The sequence below is a fragment of the Eretmochelys imbricata genome, chromosome 1, assembly GCF_965152235.1.
Source record: "Eretmochelys imbricata isolate rEreImb1 chromosome 1, rEreImb1.hap1, whole genome shotgun sequence".
NCBI classification, from domain to species: Eukaryota; Metazoa; Chordata; order Testudines; family Cheloniidae; genus Eretmochelys; species Eretmochelys imbricata.
Window position 1 is genome coordinate 135,327,141 of NC_135572.1, and position 19,145 is coordinate 135,346,285.

Genomic DNA, 19,145 nt, shown 5'->3' on the forward strand with positions numbered 1-19,145 from the left:
TGAAGGAGATAATGCTGCCCGCTTCTTGTTTACAATGTCACCTGAAAGTAAGAACAGGTGTTCTCATTGCAAGACATTTACGTGCCAGATGTGTTAAAGATTCATATGTCCCTTCATGCATCAACCACCATTCTAGGGGACATGTGTCCATGCTGATGACGAGTTCTGCTCGATAACAATCCAAAGCAGTGCAGATCGACACATGTTCATTTTCATCATCTGAGTCAGATGCCACCAGCAGAAGGTTGACTTTCTTTTTTGGTGGTTCGGGTTCTGTAGTTTCTGCATCTGAGTGTTTCTCTTTTAAGACTTCTGAAAACATGCTCCACACCTTATCCCTCTCAGATTTTGGAAGGCACTTCAGATTCTTAAACCTTGGGTCGAGTGCTGTAGCTATCTTTAGAAATCTCACATTTGTACCTTCTTTGCATTTTGTTAAATCTGTAGTGAAAGTGTTCTTAAAATGAACTACATGTGCTGGGTCATCATCCAAGACTGCTATAACAAGAAATATATGGCAGAATGTGGGTAAAACAGAGCAAGGGACATACAATTCTCCCCCAAGGAGTTCAGTCACAAATTTTATTAACACTTTATTTTTTTAACAAGCATCATCAGCATGGAAGCATGTCCTCAGGAATGGTGGCTGAAGCATGAAGGGGCATATGAATGTTTAGCGTATCTGGCAATGCCAGCTACAAAAGGGCCATGCAAATGCCTGTTCTCACTTTCTGGTGACATTGTAAATAAGAAGCGGGCAGCATTATCTCCTGTAAATGTAAACAAACTTGTTTGTCTGAGTGTCTGACTGAACAAGTAGGACTGAGTGGACTTGTAGGCTCTAAACTTTTACATTGTTTTGTTTTTGAGTGAAGTTACTTAACAACAACAAAAGTCTACATTTGTAAATTGCACTTTCATAACAGATTGCACTACAGTACTTGTATGAGGTCAGTTGAAAAATACTATTTCTTTTATCAACTTTACAGTGCAAATATTTGTAATAAAAATAATATACACTTTGATTTCAATTACAACACAGACTACTATATATTTGAAAATGTAGAAGAACATCCAAAATATTTAATACATTTCAATTGGTATTCTATTGTTTAACAGTGTGATTAAACCTGCCATTAGTCATGATTTTTTTTAATGGTGATTAATTTTAAGTTACTTGTGTAAGTTAACTTTGATTAATCAACAGCCCAAGTTCATTTATAAATATGTTCTTTAAGTCACTGCCTCACACATTTGTTTTCTCTTTGTGGGGTATTTTAGTGCAACATCTAGAGGGACAAACATTCATCTCAGGCTTATGCTGTGCAGAGTGAAACTAGCCACATAGTGAGGGGGAAGCTTTGCCAGGATTGGCATCCACATTTCTTGTTAGGTTCATGAAGGGATTAGATATACTGAGCAATCCACATTGTGCGCACACAAACATATACCTTTGTTTTCATGTATCTCAGATGATTTTGACCTTGCTAACCATGGGGATCTCAGCAGGGGAAAACATTTTTCCAAATGATTGAGACACAGATCACGAATCACTGACTGGCATATGAGCACTTTCCTACTTCAGGAAAAAAGCCATTTTCAGAATGAGGTTAACAACAAAATGTGTGCTACAGGGGAACAGTGCTTCATAGTAAGGAATGAGCAAATGTATGATGAAGGTTTTTATGAAGTGCTTACTACTTACAGCACAATGTGTTATTATCAGATCAATTGAGGTAAAAAGACATGATGTGCAACTGTGCAAGTTATGGGGAGACTGTGCTGCAGAAGCTCCAAAATTGCAAACTGGAACACATACATGTAATAAAATGCTAATGTAAAGATTTCAATAACATTAATTTGGTCCCGTTTCACATGAGTAGAACTTTCTGTTGTTGGATAGTGTTAAATGTTAAATTTAATGTAAATTATATGCAGTGTCTCTAGTTAATGGACATTAAATTCTGGAAATTTAATTTTGTGGGTTTGGGTGTTTTTGTGTTTATACAGTATTAAATTTGTTCAGGTTTTCTTTATGGAGTTATTTGTAAGACTGTTGTCTTTGGTCATATACCATTATTATATATTTCTTGAAAGTTTATTATTTTAATTTATTACCTTAACATAATTGTTTTCATTTTTGTTTAGGGTTGCGGATTCCTCTATGATCTTCACATTACAGGTGCAATTTGGATAATGAGATGCTGATTTGTTTGAATTTTTTACACTACAGATGAAAATGACTAAATTGCCTAGCCTAGAAAATGACTAGAACTGCCGCTACAACGGTGAAGTTAGCACTAGCGTCACAGGCTGGCTGGCCTTTTAAGGACAGCTAGGTTCAGCTATACCCCCGCGGGACTAAGGGCCTGTTTCCCCAGTTCCTGATCAGCTGGGTGATTTGTGTACGAAGGGCTGAGACCACTGTTTGAGGGAAGACCCACAAAGGCAGAGCGAGGTAGCTGGGGGATCTGCAGGAGACTATGAGGGGACTCCAGGGACGGAGCCAGGGGCTGAAAGGCAGCCCAGGGGGGACTGGGACCGAAGGGGGGAACAGGGGAGCAACTGGGCCATAACCTCCCAGGGCTGCTGATTGGCACATTATAGGCAAAAAAGCTCCCTAAATAATTTGCACCACACGTCAATCATGCAGCCCCATAGCACAGGGGAGCTACAGCCGTTTCTTGGCCCCACCCCTCGTGCCCACGGCTGGGGGAGGGGGGGTTCCCTCCTCCGGGAGGTCTCCGCGGATCCCCGCCCCGCATCCAGGTCCCCGGCCCGGGGGGCGGGGCGAGCTCAGGCCCCACCCCTCCCAGGGGGCGGGGTTTTCTCCACTCTTCGCCATGACGAACAAATGACCGCGCGGGGAATGAGATTGAAGTTCCAGCGAGGCGAGCGCGTTCTCTGCTTCGAGCCCGACCCCACCAAGGCCCAAGTGCTCTATGATGCCAAGGTGACCCACCGGCCGCGCGCGCGCGCCGCGCCCCTAGCTCCGCCCCCCCTCCCCCGCCGCGCGCGGCCTCCGCGCGCGGCCTCCTCGCGCCGGGCCCCGCAGTCGGCGGAAGCGGCAGCTCCGCCCGGCCGCGGGGTGGGTGGGTGGTGTGGGTGTGCGTGACGGAGAGAGACAGGCCCCGCCCCGCCCCACCCCTTCCCGCTATCTCCAGCCGGGCGCCTCGGTCTCTCCCCCCGCCGCCTCCTCCTCAGGCCGGGCAGGCTCCGCTTTCGCGTCCACCCCGCCCCTGGCGCAGTCTCACGCCGGGGCTTGGCGGCGGCTGCCGCGGCCCGACCCCGCCAGGGGGCAGCCGCCGCGCCCAGCCCCGCGTCCTGCTGGGGCCCGTTCCCCGCCTGCATCCAGCGCGGGAGTCCGCGGCCCCGGTCCGGAGCCTCGGGGGCGTGCGGGCGCCCAGTTCCCCTGGGCCTCAGTCGGGGTCAGGCGCCGCGGCACCTTGGAGCCTCCGGGCCTGAGGCCGCCAGCGAAGCGCTGCGCCCGCTCCGGGCCGTGCCCCTGGCTTGGTTCCCCCGGCGGCTTTGTGCTCGGCGTGGGAGGCGGTGGCCGCTGTGTGTGGGCTGCCAGTCATCGGAGCAGGGCTCTGCATGTCCTAGAGACAGGAGCGGTGTGAACGGGGCTGGGCCAGACACATGCCCACCCTCGATTCCGTGTGCACCTGCCAAATAGGCTCCCCTGTGGAGTTCAGTCCTGTGCGCCTTTAATAGGCACAGTACCGTGAGGGAGCCTCACCGGTAAAAGCCTATTAAATTGGGACTTCAAGTCAAAGGTACCGTTGGACGAAGCAGAAGCGGAGCGGGCAAAGTGGCAGTGTGTGATGAATTACGTAGTGTTGGCTAAGTGGTTAATTTCTAGGCATTCGGACTTTTTAAAAAAGTGTAGAGCTTTTAGAAAAAGAAATGTAATATTGGTTTTGGGTGTTCACTAAATAACAGTGAAACACCCTTTAAATTAAATCTTAACTCAGGCTGTGTAATGGTGCAGGTGGTTGTCTTTCCAGTTTCAGGGATTTCAGCAACTTTGATTTTTTTTTTTCATCACACCCAAAGGATAGTCTGAAATATCTAAGTCCAGTTTTCTGTGATCAAGGACTTAGCAGTTTCTCTCTTTGAAGACTGCCCTTTTAGTTGCTATAAGAACATCCAGGCTTGTATTGCTGACCTGCTCCCTTTAGTGTTCCACAGAGATAGTTGCCTGTAGGAGCCCCTTAAAATGGGTGTTGCAGAGTTGCGTATTATTTTGTTCATGCCCCCAAATGTGTTTGCAAAAGATATAGAAAAACAAAAAGATCCCTTCTCTTCTGTGGTCCTGGCTCCTTAGCTGTATCACAACTCCTATGATGGACTGCATTGATTCAACTGGTGAGAAGACTGCAGTGCATTACAGGAGATGTTATAGGTGTGAGGGAGGGAGCCAGGCCCGTGGAAGAGAATGTGGGCATGAAGCATCTGAACTACATGAGGCACTGCAACAGCACAGGTGGATACAAATTAATGTTGACCTAAAAAAAAATGTTTTGTTTCAGTTCTGCAAACCAAAATATTCCAAGGAACTTGAATATTTAGTTTCTGTTTTCCAGTGGAAAATAGAAAAAAATCAGTAACATTGAAATTGTGGAAGCTGCATTTTGTGCCAAACCCCCCAACGGAAAATTTCAGGCCATCTCTAGTTAATATGATTGACTTGATTTTTGTGAGCATTGTGGAAGAGATGAGGTTTCTAAAGGGATTTTCCTAAGAGGCACTATATAACACTCCTGATATGCGTGGTGTGTATGTTGAGTGCGTATTTAAGTCTTATGTGTGGCACAGTTGTCCAGACTAGATTTTAAGTTATTTGGCAAGATTAAGGCTATCCTTCAATCTTCTAGATTGTTTAGTTTTTTGGGAGATATCAAAGTGAAAGTACTTTGAATTCAAGTCTGTTTATATGAGTAGGTGGACTTGTTGTACTAGATGGAATAAAAACACACTCTGTGAGCAGCTGGCAGTATTAGCTATTCTCAAAATCTGTTGTACTATCTTACTTGGAGTTCAGTTCAGACATTCGCAAATAATTGTTCTCTTAATTCTGCAGTTTGGCCAGGGGTGAAAGTAATTTAAAGGACTTAACGGTACGCCGGAGTCCTGAGTGGGGGCGTGGCCTCAACCAGAAGAGGCGGGGCCTTTAAAGATTTAAAGGCCCGGGGCTCTGGCTGCAGCTGGGAGACCCGGGGCCTTTAAATCACCCCCAGAGCTCCCAGCTGCAGAGGCTGGGATTTAAAGGGCCCGGGGCTCCAGCTACCACAGCAGAGCTCCAGGCCCTTTAAATCGCTGTCAGAGCCCCTGGGTAGTGGTGGCAGGGCTCCAGCAGTGATTTAAAGGCCCGGGGCTCTGGCCACTGTGGGGAACCCTGGGCCCTTTAAATCACCGCCGGAGCCCTGCCACTGCTACCCTGGGGCTCCGGCAGCCAGGCTCAGGCAGTGATTTAAAGGGCCCGGAGCTCCGCTGCTGCAGAGCTTACTTTCACCTCTGCATTTGGCCCTACATGCTGTTAACAAGAAGAGTGTTCAATAGTTTTAACTAAGCATTTGGTATTCCTTCTGTATCATGATGTTACTGGTTAGTTTCCTGTATTGAGGGTCTGCAGAAGCAACTCATAAAGGAGATAGAAGGCTACTTGTCCAAATGTGATACCTCTGCAAATCCAGATTGTTCCATCCCTCTTCTTTGGAGCACTTTTTGGGATGGATAGGAAATGAGGACAGGGCAGGACCTAATAGTAGTCTCTTCAATATTTAGATCTCAGATCAGTACACAAACATTTTCTGTCATCTTTGCAGTTCGTAGTAGTTCCATGGGCTTAGGAGAAGGTGCACGATTTCCTACAGTATGGGAGTTCAAAGGCAGTTCGTTAGGTTTCCATTTACTCATAAGTATCCATTCCTTTCTTGCACCCACAAACCCATTCTCTAAACACTCATTTCTATAGAAAGTGCACTGTAATCTTTGTATTAGGCCACATGCTTTGTTTTCTTTTTCAGATTGTTGATATTGTTGTTGGAAAAGATGAGAAGGGCAGAAAGATTCCAGAATATCTGATCCATTTTAATGGTTGGAACAGAAGGTGAGACTATACAGTGCACCATTTTATTTAAAAAGTTTTTGTATTTACAAAATCGTTTCAATGGCATGCTGTAGCCTACAGGATGGTGTAGGGTAAGAGATAAGTAGAAGTTAGGTTTTGGGCCTAAATTAGCCTAAGGGTAGAGGAGTATGGGACATGGAAGTTGCTAGTGTAAGAAAGTTGGAAATAGTATTATGGGTAGGGCCCTACCCGTTTCACGGGTGTGAAAAACACGTCACAGACTGTGAAATAAGCCCTTCCCTGTGGAATGTGATCTCCCCAAAATCAGCTGGGCTGGGGAGGGACAGGACATGGGCTCTGAAGGCGACACAGAAGTGAGTATGGCAATCCTGCAATCCCCCTACAACAGCTTTGGCCCCCCCGATCCCCTTTTGGATCAGGGCCCCCAGGGTTACAACATAGTGAAATTTCAAATGCAAACATCTGAAATTGTGAAATTGACCAACCTTAAGACCCTGCGGGCATGAAATTGACCAAAGGGAATTTTGAATTTGGTAGGACCTTAGCTATGGGAAAGTAAGAGTTAGGAAGGACATGGCCCAGTGTTATGTTACCATTATGTTTTGGTTATAACTGGTTTGAGCAAGGTTTTTAATGAGTACTTTTAAAAGTTGTGAATGGTTTATTAAAATGCTATCTATATTGGTAGTATGGGAAAGATGTTGACACAGATGTTAATTTAAATTATGCGTAATATAAAGTGCTAGTAAGAAGGTAGTGGGAATATAATTATGGAAAAGGGCAGTTTAAAGTTACTTAGTATTATAATTGAATATAAAAGGAGTAGCCTTGCTAAATTTCAGGAGATCTCCAATTAACATAAAAAGGGTACTGTTAGGTTCCAGGATTATAAGGCTGTATTTCTCTCTGTTGTTGCACTGATTACCCATTGATAATTTGAGTGTAATTATAATTGTAGTATTGTGTAAATGGTAATGGCATGCCTGTTTGCTTAACTAATCATTTTCCTTTTAAATTTTGGTTTTATCATTCAAAATGTCATCTAGTAGTCCTCTGCTAAATAAATGTTCTGGAGCTGATCTAGAGGCTCGAACCTGAAAACAAAGTTGGGTTTTATTGCATGCTTCTCTTCAACAATTTTATATTAATTTGGAACATTTCAACATAAAGATTACTATACCTTCATAGGAAGAAATAATACTATAATGAAAAAGGAGGACTTCAGTAATCTTTATTTTGTGAATACCTTTAATAAATGCTTTTTATGGGACTAATTCATTTATGTTGATATACTGGTTTATGGCCTCTGTGTCGGTGGAAACTCAGACTGTATCTCTGTCATAATCTGAGTTGCTTGATGGTGAAGTCTGGAAACATTCTAATGTTGACCTGACGTTCCTTAACATTATCTTATTGCTTCAAGTACTTCAACTTGTAAAGTTAAGGAAAAAGTGTTTATTTATTTATTTATTTATTTATTTATTTTTTAAGGAAAAATAAAGCCAAAGGATGGTGCAAAAAGATGCAAGTCTACATCATAGTACCACTTAATTCCAGATTTTGTTTCTAAAGAGCACTAAAATTTTACTTTGTAGATGACTGTAAATCTACATTTGTCATTCAGTATTTATTGGTAAAGTCAGTTTCTATTTATTAACATTTTTTTCTTTTCCCCATATTTAGCTGGGATAGATGGGCAGCTGAAGATCATGTTCTTCGTGATACAGACGAAAACCGCAGATTACAACGTAAATTGGCAAGAAAAGCTGTAGCTCGCATGTAAGGAATATGTTTATCTCTTGACTTCATATGGCTTTCATTCAAAATCTCTTTAAAAACTGGTATATAGTTAAGACTTGTTATAAAATTCCTATGTACTGGATCCACATCCTTCTGAAGAAACATCACTGACAAGTACATTGGGGAGACTTGAAGCAGGACTCTTTCCCCAAAAACAAATATCTGTCTGTAATACTTGCTAGCCTTTTAGGGCTGCAGAGAAGAACAGGGTGGCGGGAGTATAGTAAAGTGTAAAAACATTGATGTGTCCAAATATTGTCCCTCAAGTAAATTATTTTTGAAATAATAAATACAATCACAAACATTCATTGCCTATGCATATTTTATTCTTGCTTTTGCATATAGCACTGCTTCTTATGCTTTGACAGCAGTAGTAAATAAGTGGAGTAATAACAGATTGAACAATTCACTCAAATACTTCTTTAGGAGAAGAAAGGGAAGGAAGAAGAGATGTTGTCGATTGCCTGGTGTTGACTCTGTGTTAAAAAGCCTTCCTGCTGAGGAAAATGATGAGAGTAGTGAAAATTGTAAGTTGTCTTCTCTTTGATTTGATGACTACACTTGCATTGTGCTATTTACAAAATTGTTAACTTATTAAACTACTGTGGCATCTCAATTTTACAAACTCCAATCTTATGAACAACCAGTTATATGAACAATTTTTCCTGAGTAGGTCGAGGGGGGGAACATAACGAAAGCAATGTTGATGATGAACAAGTTGACATCCCTTCACATTCTGATGCCTTCATTGTGTTGGTAATCACTTTGCACTGATTTGAAGGACAAGAAGAAAACGATGCACGGCACCATCCTGCAACATATCCTGTATCTACTGTAAATTGAGAGACTCAGTTTTATGAACTCCATCCTCCATTCATTCATAAAACAAGTTTTACTGTAACTGCAAATTCAACAGTCTGAGTTGCTACTGGGTTTGGTGTTATATGCATGTAATAGCACTGGCTAGAATGTTAATATAACTATATGAAGTATATTAATATGTTTTGTATAAAAAAATGAGCAGACGTTACACCAAGATATCCTTCTCCTCTCCCTACCCTTGAGGCAGACAATACTCTTTGCTTTACCCTCATTCAGCTCTTCTGGGCACTCTGGCCCAGATTTTTAAAGCTATTTTGGTGTTGTTGCTCTCACCGTGTCAACACCTAACTGATTTAGAAGCTTAAATATTATATTCAAAAGGGGATTTTAGGCATGTAGTTGTTGCAATGCTGAGAACAGCAACACTTAAATATCTTTAAAAATCTGGCCTCTACACTACTCTCAGATCAAAGGGTTGCTCTGTCTGGCCCCAGCCTCCCCCAAGGACTGATGCCTGCTCAGTTACCATTTTGGCTTGTCCTGATCTTTTGGGCAACAGGATTTTTCCCTACCTGCATGGTAAAGAGATCTGTTTCTTGCCTCCATCATGCTGGTGGTGGTTGTTCCTGGCCTCTTTCTTCTATCAGCCATCGATCCAAGGGCATTTTTCTAGTAACTTTAAGGTCTGTTTGTATTGTTTTGCAGTGTCAACACTTCATTAGCGTGCTGACCATTGTCATTCCTCTGATTCAGACATCTTTACACCATTAGTATTTACCACTTTTTCATTTCAACATTTGGTATAATTTGCTCACAACTTGCATTTGGGCATATCATGTGATATTTATTTAAAAGCTTTTTCTTCTTTTTGCCTTTTTAAGCTGAATACGCTAACCTTTTGCTTACAACTAGAGTCCAGTGAAAATTAAAAAGAGCTACTGGTTGTTGAAAAATTTTGTGAATTTGCATATATTGGTGAATGTTCATGAATTAAAGTTGATATATGAGCATTGTTTGTTTTGAGCTTCCTAACTATTGCATGCTAAAATACTTAAAATATTTCTTCAGCATTTCTAGTTTATACCTCATTACAAAAAACAACAAACCAAACAGCCTTGAATTAAATGTTACAAAGTGAAAAATTGTTGGATATGAATCTATGTCAATGCGATATGCAGAATAAATTTGTGAAATATCAAAAATAACTCATTTCTCTCTTAAACAGCTATAAGTAGTTCTTCTGATGACAGTGATGAAGGAACAGATGAAGAAATAAAAAGTGAAGAAAGTGACATTGAAGAGAGGACAGACATGGTATATTCCTATGAGCTCCCTTAATTTTAATAATACTTAATACTTTACATGGTTGAACCTGTCTCAATTTTCCCAGTTAAGTGAATTAATTGCTCAAGGCCATGCAGCATGTAGTTATAGGGCCAGGACTAGAACTCATGATTGTTGACCTCTTAATAGAGGTCTTATTGTGGTAGAGTTATTCAAACCCATAGAAGATGTTTTACTCCCGTAGATGGCATTGATCTCAATATAAAATGTATTTAAATTAGACTTGTTCTTCTCATTCTATTTCCACTCTTAAGGTCTGCCAGCAAACAGCACTACCCAGATTTATAGTTCTTGTAAAATGTTACTAGTCTCTGCAGGTGAAGCAGATTCTAATGTCATCAGGATTTTAATGGCTGATATACACAGTGTCTTTAAAGAGGGTCTGCCAACTCAAATTAGTTTAAAATTTAGACCTATATGTAAGAATCTAAGACCAGTAGAAATATTTCCACTGTACAAAAAGTCAGTGGAAACAGGTGCATGAAAGCTGTTTATAATCTAAACACTGCAGGAGAGATCATTTGAAAGTGAAACTGTTTAAAAACAAATGGAAAAAGTGACCCAATTGATTTAATTATTATTAAATTGTAATGTGAGGGAGCAAAAAGCAAACAGGAAAACCAGTGAAAAAATGAATAGAATTTTTAAAACAGGACTTTTAAATACATTGAAGGTATTACTGGAAAGAAACTACACTGTGTACTGTCCATCTACATTCAGAAACTATACTCTTACATGTATTTTATCATACAAGTAGTTAGATTCAGTTTCTGTTTAGCAGAAATTTTAATATTTGATCGAGTTTTGCCTAACATACTACAGTAATTAACTAGTAACACTAACCATTTTTTCTTACCTTGATTTGTGCTGTTGCAGAAAGAAGAACAAGAGATTCACACTAAAAGGGATATGGAAGAAAGAGCAATAAGCATAGAAATTCCTGAAGTTTTGAAAAAAAAGCTTGAAGAAGACTGTTATTATATTAACAGGAGAAAACGGGTATGATTGGTTAAATGAGGGAGAGTATATAAAAAAATACCTGAAGGCAGTCAAAAGTCGCACTTGCATGTAGAGCTAACTTGCCTTTATAGCAAAACTTCTAAGATTTCAGGGGATAAGGCTTCTAAATGACTAGAGTTTTGAATTACCAATATATTAATCTGTAAAATTGGGGTTCACATCTATATCTGGTTTTGTTTTAAGAAACTTGGAATACAACACTGAGCTAATCCCCTTCTGCTATCATATTTATATGTTCCCCAAAACTGGACACACAAGGGATTGAGCAAAAGTATAATTTAAGGAGCAAATTTGAAATAAATATATATAAAATAGACTAGTTAGGCTAGCCTGTGGGTCAAAAATTAATGTTGTGGCTCATTGCTTAAATCCATAATTGTATTATTTGACAGTCATCAAATTGTCTCTTCAGCTAGTGAAACTGCCTTGTCAGAGAAATATAATAACTATCTTGGAGTCGTATGTGAAGCATTTTGCCATAAATGCAGCATTTTCAGCTAATGAAAGATCTCGGCACCATCAAATGACTTCACATGTCAACATGAACCTTCATTACGTCCCACCAGAAAAGAAGTAAGTAATGTCTACCATTTGTTTGGGTGTAGAGGAAGTGTAGGTTTGAATTTCAAGCCCAGGTTTTAGATGATGTGTTCTTTTTGTGCCCATCCATATACCGTGGACTGATACCCCGATGTGTAAGACAGCACAACAATATCAGGACAACTTTATGTTTAGAGATGAGAAAATTACTATTATCCAAAGAGGTGATGTTGGAATTGCTAATAATAATACAGGAATATTACCACAATACTAATTTAACTATAAATTCCTTTATTAAGTCTAAAGGCCAAATGGTATTTTATACAATTGCTCTAAACATGCCTAACAGCCCAACGAATGAGCGGTCACTACACCCAATACAGCAACAACGCATTCATAAGCATGTGATCAGTATATTTAAGAATAGTTTCCCCTACATTTGGCTTTCTCATCCTGGCGTTCTCCAGCATGATCAGATAGGGTCTGACAAAGAACCTTCAGATTCATAACTCTTTTTATACCCTTCAACAAACAAACGATGTCATAGCTATTACTACTTTTAGCTACCAAACAATGTGAGACCGTTCACTCTTATTTACAGTCTTAATTCAGACAAGATTTACAACCTCCTTTTTCCCCAAGGCCTCATCGTTCTTGCTGACTTAATAGCTTTTTTTGTTGCCCCTGAGTTCACATGGGGCGTTACTTTTTAAAATAATACTGGTATGTGGGATGGGAAGCTCCATCCTGGCTCCTTTTTGGACAGATTCTCTTATTTAAAACTATCTTCAGTTACCTCTTTTGGTCAGAGGCCCCCTTCTTAGAGACTTCACCTACCTTATTAGTTATTCTTTGAGCCAACATCCTCCCTAGTTAATTTCTTTTGGCCGTAGATTATTACTTTCAAGACCTTTTTTCTGCTTGCCAGTTAGGGCCTTTCTTTACAACACATATATTTCCTTAACTGAATTTAAGATAACTAATTCTTTAATTTCATATTTATTCTACACTTGCATTACAATAAAGCGTCACTCTCTCCTTCTGTCACATAAGTCGAGGCTTCTATTTTAGCCATTTTTTGTTAAGAATTTCTGTATATATGGGACATTTTCACCTTTGCATGACAGGAATCTAATTTTGAGCTCTAAGAGGTACCTATCTTCCACTACAGAGGCTGGTGTGAGACACCCCCTGCTAAAGTAAAGTTAAACTTTGAGCTTGTCAGGTTATAGTAGCACAAACTCCAAAAGTCCAGGTGTATCACAAAATGCCTTCAGAGGACACCAGTTACAGGCAAGTCACTTTCTTGTGTGATTAGGCTGCCGAATGCTCTTGATCTCAAGCATCACTATGCAGTGAAGATATATGTGTGTAGTGATAAAACCATCCATACATGGCATCTTTGTGATTTTTGAAGCATATGATCCCTTCTGCTCAGGAGTTACTTTTAAGAGGAGTTAACAGTCTAAATGGATGGACTGTCCTATTTCAGGTTAACATTGGGGTGGAGTCTTTCTTTTTTTCTTTTTTTTTTTTTAAAGGATTAAACTTTAATTTGTCTTGTCACATTCTGTTTCAGCGATTCAGAATTGTCTTATTCCCTGCAGTGCCTCAGTTTGTACTATGATGTATTAGTCACTATTTTGACAGGATAATAATACTTAGGTTCTTTTTGCATTACAATATCCCAAACTAATGCTTATCATGAGACATCAGAAATAGGAATAGAGAACTTAATGACTTTTTAATAATTTAAACTAGTGTATGTGTACTAATTGAGACTATAAAAAAGCTAAAAATCTATTAGATTTTTAAATGTTGATTAAAATAAAACAAATTACAGCCAATGGGAAGCGGTGAGCCAGTACGTCCCTGTGGCCCGGTACTTCCCACAACTCTCATTGGCCATGAACTGGGAGCTGCGGGGGGCCTTGCCTGCGGACAGTCAATGTCAGCAAAATGTCTCACGGCCTGCAATCAGATTACCCTGGTGGGCCACAGGTTGCCCACCACTGCTGTAAGTGGTAACTTCAAAGCAACAATTCCAGGACTCTTTGTCACTTAGAAGCAAATTAAGGTCAAGGGATTATCTGCCACCTAAATTAGAGAAATTTCATCCTCCTCACTGTTCACAAAGAGTCAACTAAATAATGAAATGGTCTGTCTCTTTGAAAAACAATGCTTTCCCAAAAGCTGTATTCCTTTGTCCTTTCTCTCCCATACTTTTGCACACCATTCTGTGGTCTGTTTGTGAATTTACAGGTATTTCCTTTGGTGTTTTATTAATGGGGGTATCCCAGCTTTTCACCCATATTAACAGCGCCCACGTGAGATAAGAGTTGCCCTATTTTGTAGATGGAGAAGGGTAAATGGATGCGTAGCGGGAAATTAATGCACAGAGGTAAAGACACTTGCCCACAGTGTCTCAGAAAAATTGTTGGCATGGCTAGGAATAGAACTCACGTTTGATTCCTAACCCCTTAGAAGCACAGAAATGTAGGGAGGCTGGAAGGGACCTTGAGAAATCAAAGGCCAGCTCCCTATATGCTGTGGCAGGACCAAGTAAACCTAGATTATTCGTGACAAATGTTTGTCCAACTTGTCTTTATAAACCTTCAATGATGGGAATTCCAGTCTCCCATGGAAGCCTATTCCAGAGCTTAACTATCTATATATCAAAGCTAAATCTTCCTTGCTGCAAATTAAGCCCATTTCTAGTGTACTACCTTTGCTGCATATGTATGGAGTACAATTAATCATTGTCCTTTTTTATAACAGCCCTTAACATATTTGAAGACTGTTATCAAGTCCCTTTTTGAGTCCCTAATAGATATGCCCTCCCAGTTTGACAGTGAACCATTGATAACTACTCTGAGTACAGTCTTTCAACCAGTTGTGCACCTACCTTATAGTAATTTCATATAGACCTCATTTACTTCTGAGACTAATGTGGGACTGTGTCAAACGCCTTACTAAAATAAGGATATATCATGTTTATGACTCTTCCCTTTTCTGCTAGGCCGGTAACCCCGTTGAGGAAGTAAATTAGGTTAGTTTGGCATGATTTGTTCTTGTCAAATCCATGCTGGCTATTCTTTATAATCCTATGATCATCAGAGTGCTCACAAATTGTTTTAATAATTTGTTTCAGTATCTGTCTAGGTATCAAAGTTAGGCTGACTGTTCTGTAATTCCCCAGGTTCTCTTTGTTCCTATTCTTAAAGATAGAGGTGCTATGTTTACCCTTCTCCAGTCTTCTGGGACCTCACCTGTGTTCCATGAGTTATCAAAGATAATTGCTAACAGGTTCAAGATTGCTTCAGCTAGTTCCTTAAATACACTTGGATGAATCTCATCAGGCTTTGCTGACTTGAATACATCTAACTTTGTTAAATAATCTTTAAGCTGTTCTTTCCCTATTTTGGCTTGCATTCCTTCCCCCTTATTGGTGATATTACTTGTGTTGAGTGTCTATCACCATTAACATTTGTAATGAAGATTGAAGCAAAATAGGCATTAAATACCTCACTTTTCTTGATGTCATCTGTTATTGGCTCTCCTTCCCTGCTAAGTAGAGGACCTACACTTTCCTTTCTCTTTCTCTTGGTCCAAATGTATTTAAATAACCTTTTCTTACTGCATTTTAGGTCTCTTGCTAAGTGTAACTCATTATGTGCCTTAGCCTTTTTGATTTTGTTCCTATACACTTGTGCTATTCTGTTGTATTTCTCCATAGTAATCTGTACACGTTTCCACTTCTTGTCAGATTCCATTTAAATTTTCAGGTCATTAAGGGGCTCCTAATGGAGCTGTATTGGCCTCTTACAATTGTTCCTATCTGTCCTTTACAACAGGATAGTTTGCAGTTGTGACTTGAATATTGTCTTCTTGAGAAACTGCCAGCTTTTCTGAACTCATTTTTTCCCTTGGATTTTCTTCCCATAGGACCTTTACCTACCAGTTCTCTGAGTTTGTTAGTCTGCTATTTTGAAGTCCATTGTCCTTATTCTGCTGCTTTCATTCATTTCTTTCCTTAGACTCATGAAATCTGTCATTTCAGGGTCACTGTCATCCACATTGCCTTCCCCCTTCACATTTGCTATCAATTTCTCCCTATTGGTCAAAATCAAGTCTAAAATGACTGTCCCCTTGGTTACTTCCTCTACTTTCTGGAACAAAAAGTTATCCCCAATGCATTCTAAGAACTTATTGGAAATGTTATGTTTTGCTATATTACTTTTTCAACAGATGTCTAGGTAGTTAAAGTCCCCCAATACTACCAGCTTTTGGATGTTTCTTTTATATGTTCTAGAAATGCCTCACGCACCTCCTCTTCCTGATTTGGTGGTTTGTAGTAGACCCCACCATCATGTCAGTCCTATTTTTTTAACCTTTTTATCTTTACCCAGAGACTCTCTTGCCTAGTCTGTCTCCCACCTCCTTCTGGACTTCAGAACAAGCGTGTATATTGTTATATAATGCAACACCTCCTCTGTTTTTTCCCTGCTTGTCCTTCCTGAACAAGTTATAGCTCTCTATAAAAATATTCATTGTCTTTATTAATGCCTGTAAAGTGGAATCGTCATTCATGACAGTGTATTAAAAAAAAAATAAAAATAAAAAATAAACAGCTCTGGACTCAGTAGTTGTTAGTTTCTTCTTTCTCTCATACCAAAAACCCTTTGCTCTCCTGATTTAACTTTCTCAAGAACTTCTACCATACTAAAGTAAATAATTTTAATGTAATTTTCCCTGCCACTCAATCAGCATGATTGTGTAACTCTTCTATACAGATCTTGGGAGACAGGCCAGTCCTTGCTTACAGACAGCCCCCCAACCTGAAGCAAATACTCACCAGCAACCACACACCACACAACAGAACCACTAACCCAGGAACCTATCCTTGCAACAAAGCCCGTTGCCAACTGTGTCCATATATCTATTCAGGGGACACCATCATAGGGCCTAATCACATCAGCCACACTATCGGAGGCTTGTTCACCAGCACATCTACCAGTGTGATATATGCCATCATGTGCCAGCAATGCCCCTCAGCCATGTACATTGGTCAAACTGGACAGTCTCTACGTAAAAGAATAAATGGACACAAATCAGATGTCAAGAATTATAACATTCAAAAACCAGATGGAGAACACTTCAATCTCTCGGGTCACTCGATTACAGACCTAAAAGTTGCAGTTCTTCAACAAAAAAACTTCAAAAACAGACTCCAGCAAGAGACTACTGAATTGGAATTAATTTGCAAACTGGATACAATTAACTTAGGCTTGAATAAAGACTGGGAATGGATGGGTCATTACACAAAGTAAAACTATTTCCCCATGTTTATTCCCCACCCCCCACTGTTCCTCAGACATTCTTGTCAACTGCTGGAAATGGCCCACCTTGATTATCACTACGAAAGGTCGTCCCCGCCCCTCCCCCTGCTCTCCTGCTGGTAATAGCTCACCTTAAGTGATCACTCTCTTTACAGTGTGTATGGTAACACCCATTGTTTCATGTTCTCTATGTTTATAAATCTCCTCACTGTATTTTCCACTACATGCATCCGATGAAGTGAGCTGTAGCTCACGAAAGCTTATGCTCAAATAAATTGGTTAGTCTCTAAGGTGCCACAAGTACTCCTTTTCTTTTTGCGGATACAGACTAACACGGCTGCTACTCTGAAACCTCTTCTATAGCTGTCTCTCGAGTATTTATAAGAGATCTTTTTAAGCAGAGGTAAAAATCGGTGAATTTTTTTCCATAGTGGGGGTTTTATGACACAAACACCATTCTGTACGGACTATAGAGAGAGCTTGCACCAGGAACTTTGAAAGTAATTACAAAATAGTTTTCTTTTCATCTGGCAAGCATGTAATCTTGTTTCTTATGGAGTTATTTTGTTTACTACTCTGCTTGGTCACAAACATAATCTTTAAACTGAATGGGATTTTCAAAAGGACTGACTGCTGTCATAATTCTCTTCTCATTGAACTCAATGGTAAAACTCACATTGACTTCAGTGAGAACAGTTAAGCCATTGCTGAGCATTGCTGAAATCCCGCCCAACCCCATGTGCAGTGTATAATTGCTGAGGCAGAGTCCTCTCTGGTGGTATTGTGCTCTGTTTCAGGAAATGCTGACTAAAGTAAGTTTGTATTTTAACTTATCAGCAACAATTGTTGGTTTTAAATTTTAAAATTGAGATGTCACTTTTGCCTTTGTGACAAAATAGATTGAATTTTGGCACGTATAGTAGTTGAGTCTCTTCATGGTCTGTTTTTAAAGGGGATTTCCTATAATTACATCATGAAATCTTAATAACATGCAACTTCAGGGTGCATAACCTAGAATTGAATCCTTCTCTCCCTCCTTTTCAATCTTTTCTCTAGTGTTGAGTTGTGTAAAGAAATGGTGGATGGACTGAGGATAACCTTTGACTTCATTCTTCCATTGATCTTGCTCTATCCCTATGAGCAAGCACAGTTTAAGAAGGTGACTTCATCCAAATTCTTTCTTCCAATCAAAGAAAATACAGCAAACACTAACAGGTAAGTTGGATAGACTCTGAATTGTCACTTTCCTCATGATACAGCAAACAGATTTTGTTGAGTACTGAAATACATTTTGAAATAGGGTGAATAATCATAACATGTTGCTTTTGTATTTCAAAATTGCTTTTATAAAATCTTGAACTCTTTCTTCCAACAGTTGTTTTTGTGGGCTTTTTTTTGTTCTGGTTTGGAATTTTTGTTACAACCAGAAGGTTAACTTAACCTTTGAAAGAAATTAAGGTAGAACTAAGTGGTATAGAAGGAAACTGAAATTTTGGGAATAAAGTAAGATTTACATTTCTGTTTAATTGGTGTAAAGGGCTTCAACATTTGAAAAATAAATACTTACTTCTATTTGGGGATTGCAGCTTTTTAAATAATAAGCCACTTGTCCCCCAGTTTTCAAAAGGAGACTTCAACCCTAATTTTGAACAATTATTTAGCTAGATCCATGAAGACATATTTTTTTTTTTTAAATCTGGAAAGCTGTTCTCTTTTATAATTATATGAGAGGCTTTCTCCTCATTTCCTAGAAATCAGGAGGAGCTATCCCCGAGTCCACCTCTGCTGAATCCACCAACTCCTCAATCCACAGACAGTCAGCCTACAACAGGAGAGCCAGCAACACCCAAGAGGCGAAAAGCTGAGCCTGAAATGCTACAGTCTCTGAGGCGTTCTACACGTCATACATCGAACTGTGACAGGTTGTCAGAAAGTAGTGCATCTCCACAACCTAAACGGCGGCATCTCGATACGCCTGCTTCAATGCCAAAACTGTTTTTGCATCTGGAAAAGAGTAGGTTGCAGTTTTATGATATTAGTGTAGCTCACCTTTTGTGGGCTGCAGAACAAATATGTTTGTCTTGAGTACTTCCTTATTGTCCTATTAACCTTTTGCCTCTAATTTTTTATGCAAAAAGGGGAAATCTGTAGCGACTGTGGGGGAGTTTTAAGCAAGTAATGGAAAC

The 19,145-nt window shown here is 40.0% G+C and overlaps 1 protein-coding gene across 4 annotated transcripts in view; it reads left to right on the forward strand.

Annotated features, from left to right (window-relative positions):
• The first annotated feature begins 2,825 nt into the window (after positions 1–2,825).
• MSL3 (MSL complex subunit 3) overlaps positions 2,826–19,145 on the forward strand; it is a 39,038-nt gene continuing 22,718 nt past the window's right edge. For 3 of the 4 annotated variants that reach the window (XM_077815579.1, XM_077815588.1, XM_077815597.1), the window contains exons 1-9: positions 2,826–2,953; positions 6,030–6,112; positions 7,778–7,873; positions 8,321–8,421; positions 9,942–10,030; positions 10,937–11,059; positions 11,493–11,653; positions 18,016–18,174; positions 18,711–18,973. In XM_077815579.1, coding sequence (XP_077671705.1) covers positions 2,855–2,953; positions 6,030–6,112; positions 7,778–7,873; positions 8,321–8,421; positions 9,942–10,030; positions 10,937–11,059; positions 11,493–11,653; positions 18,016–18,174; positions 18,711–18,973 — 1,174 coding nt within the window. In that variant the 5' untranslated portion in view covers positions 2,826–2,854. Of the gene's footprint in view, positions 2,954–3,202; positions 3,777–6,029; positions 6,113–7,777; positions 7,874–8,320; positions 8,422–9,941; positions 10,031–10,936; positions 11,060–11,492; positions 11,654–18,015; positions 18,175–18,710; positions 18,974–19,145 lie in introns of those variants that run through there. The other variant, XM_077815607.1, reaches the window with a different exon arrangement.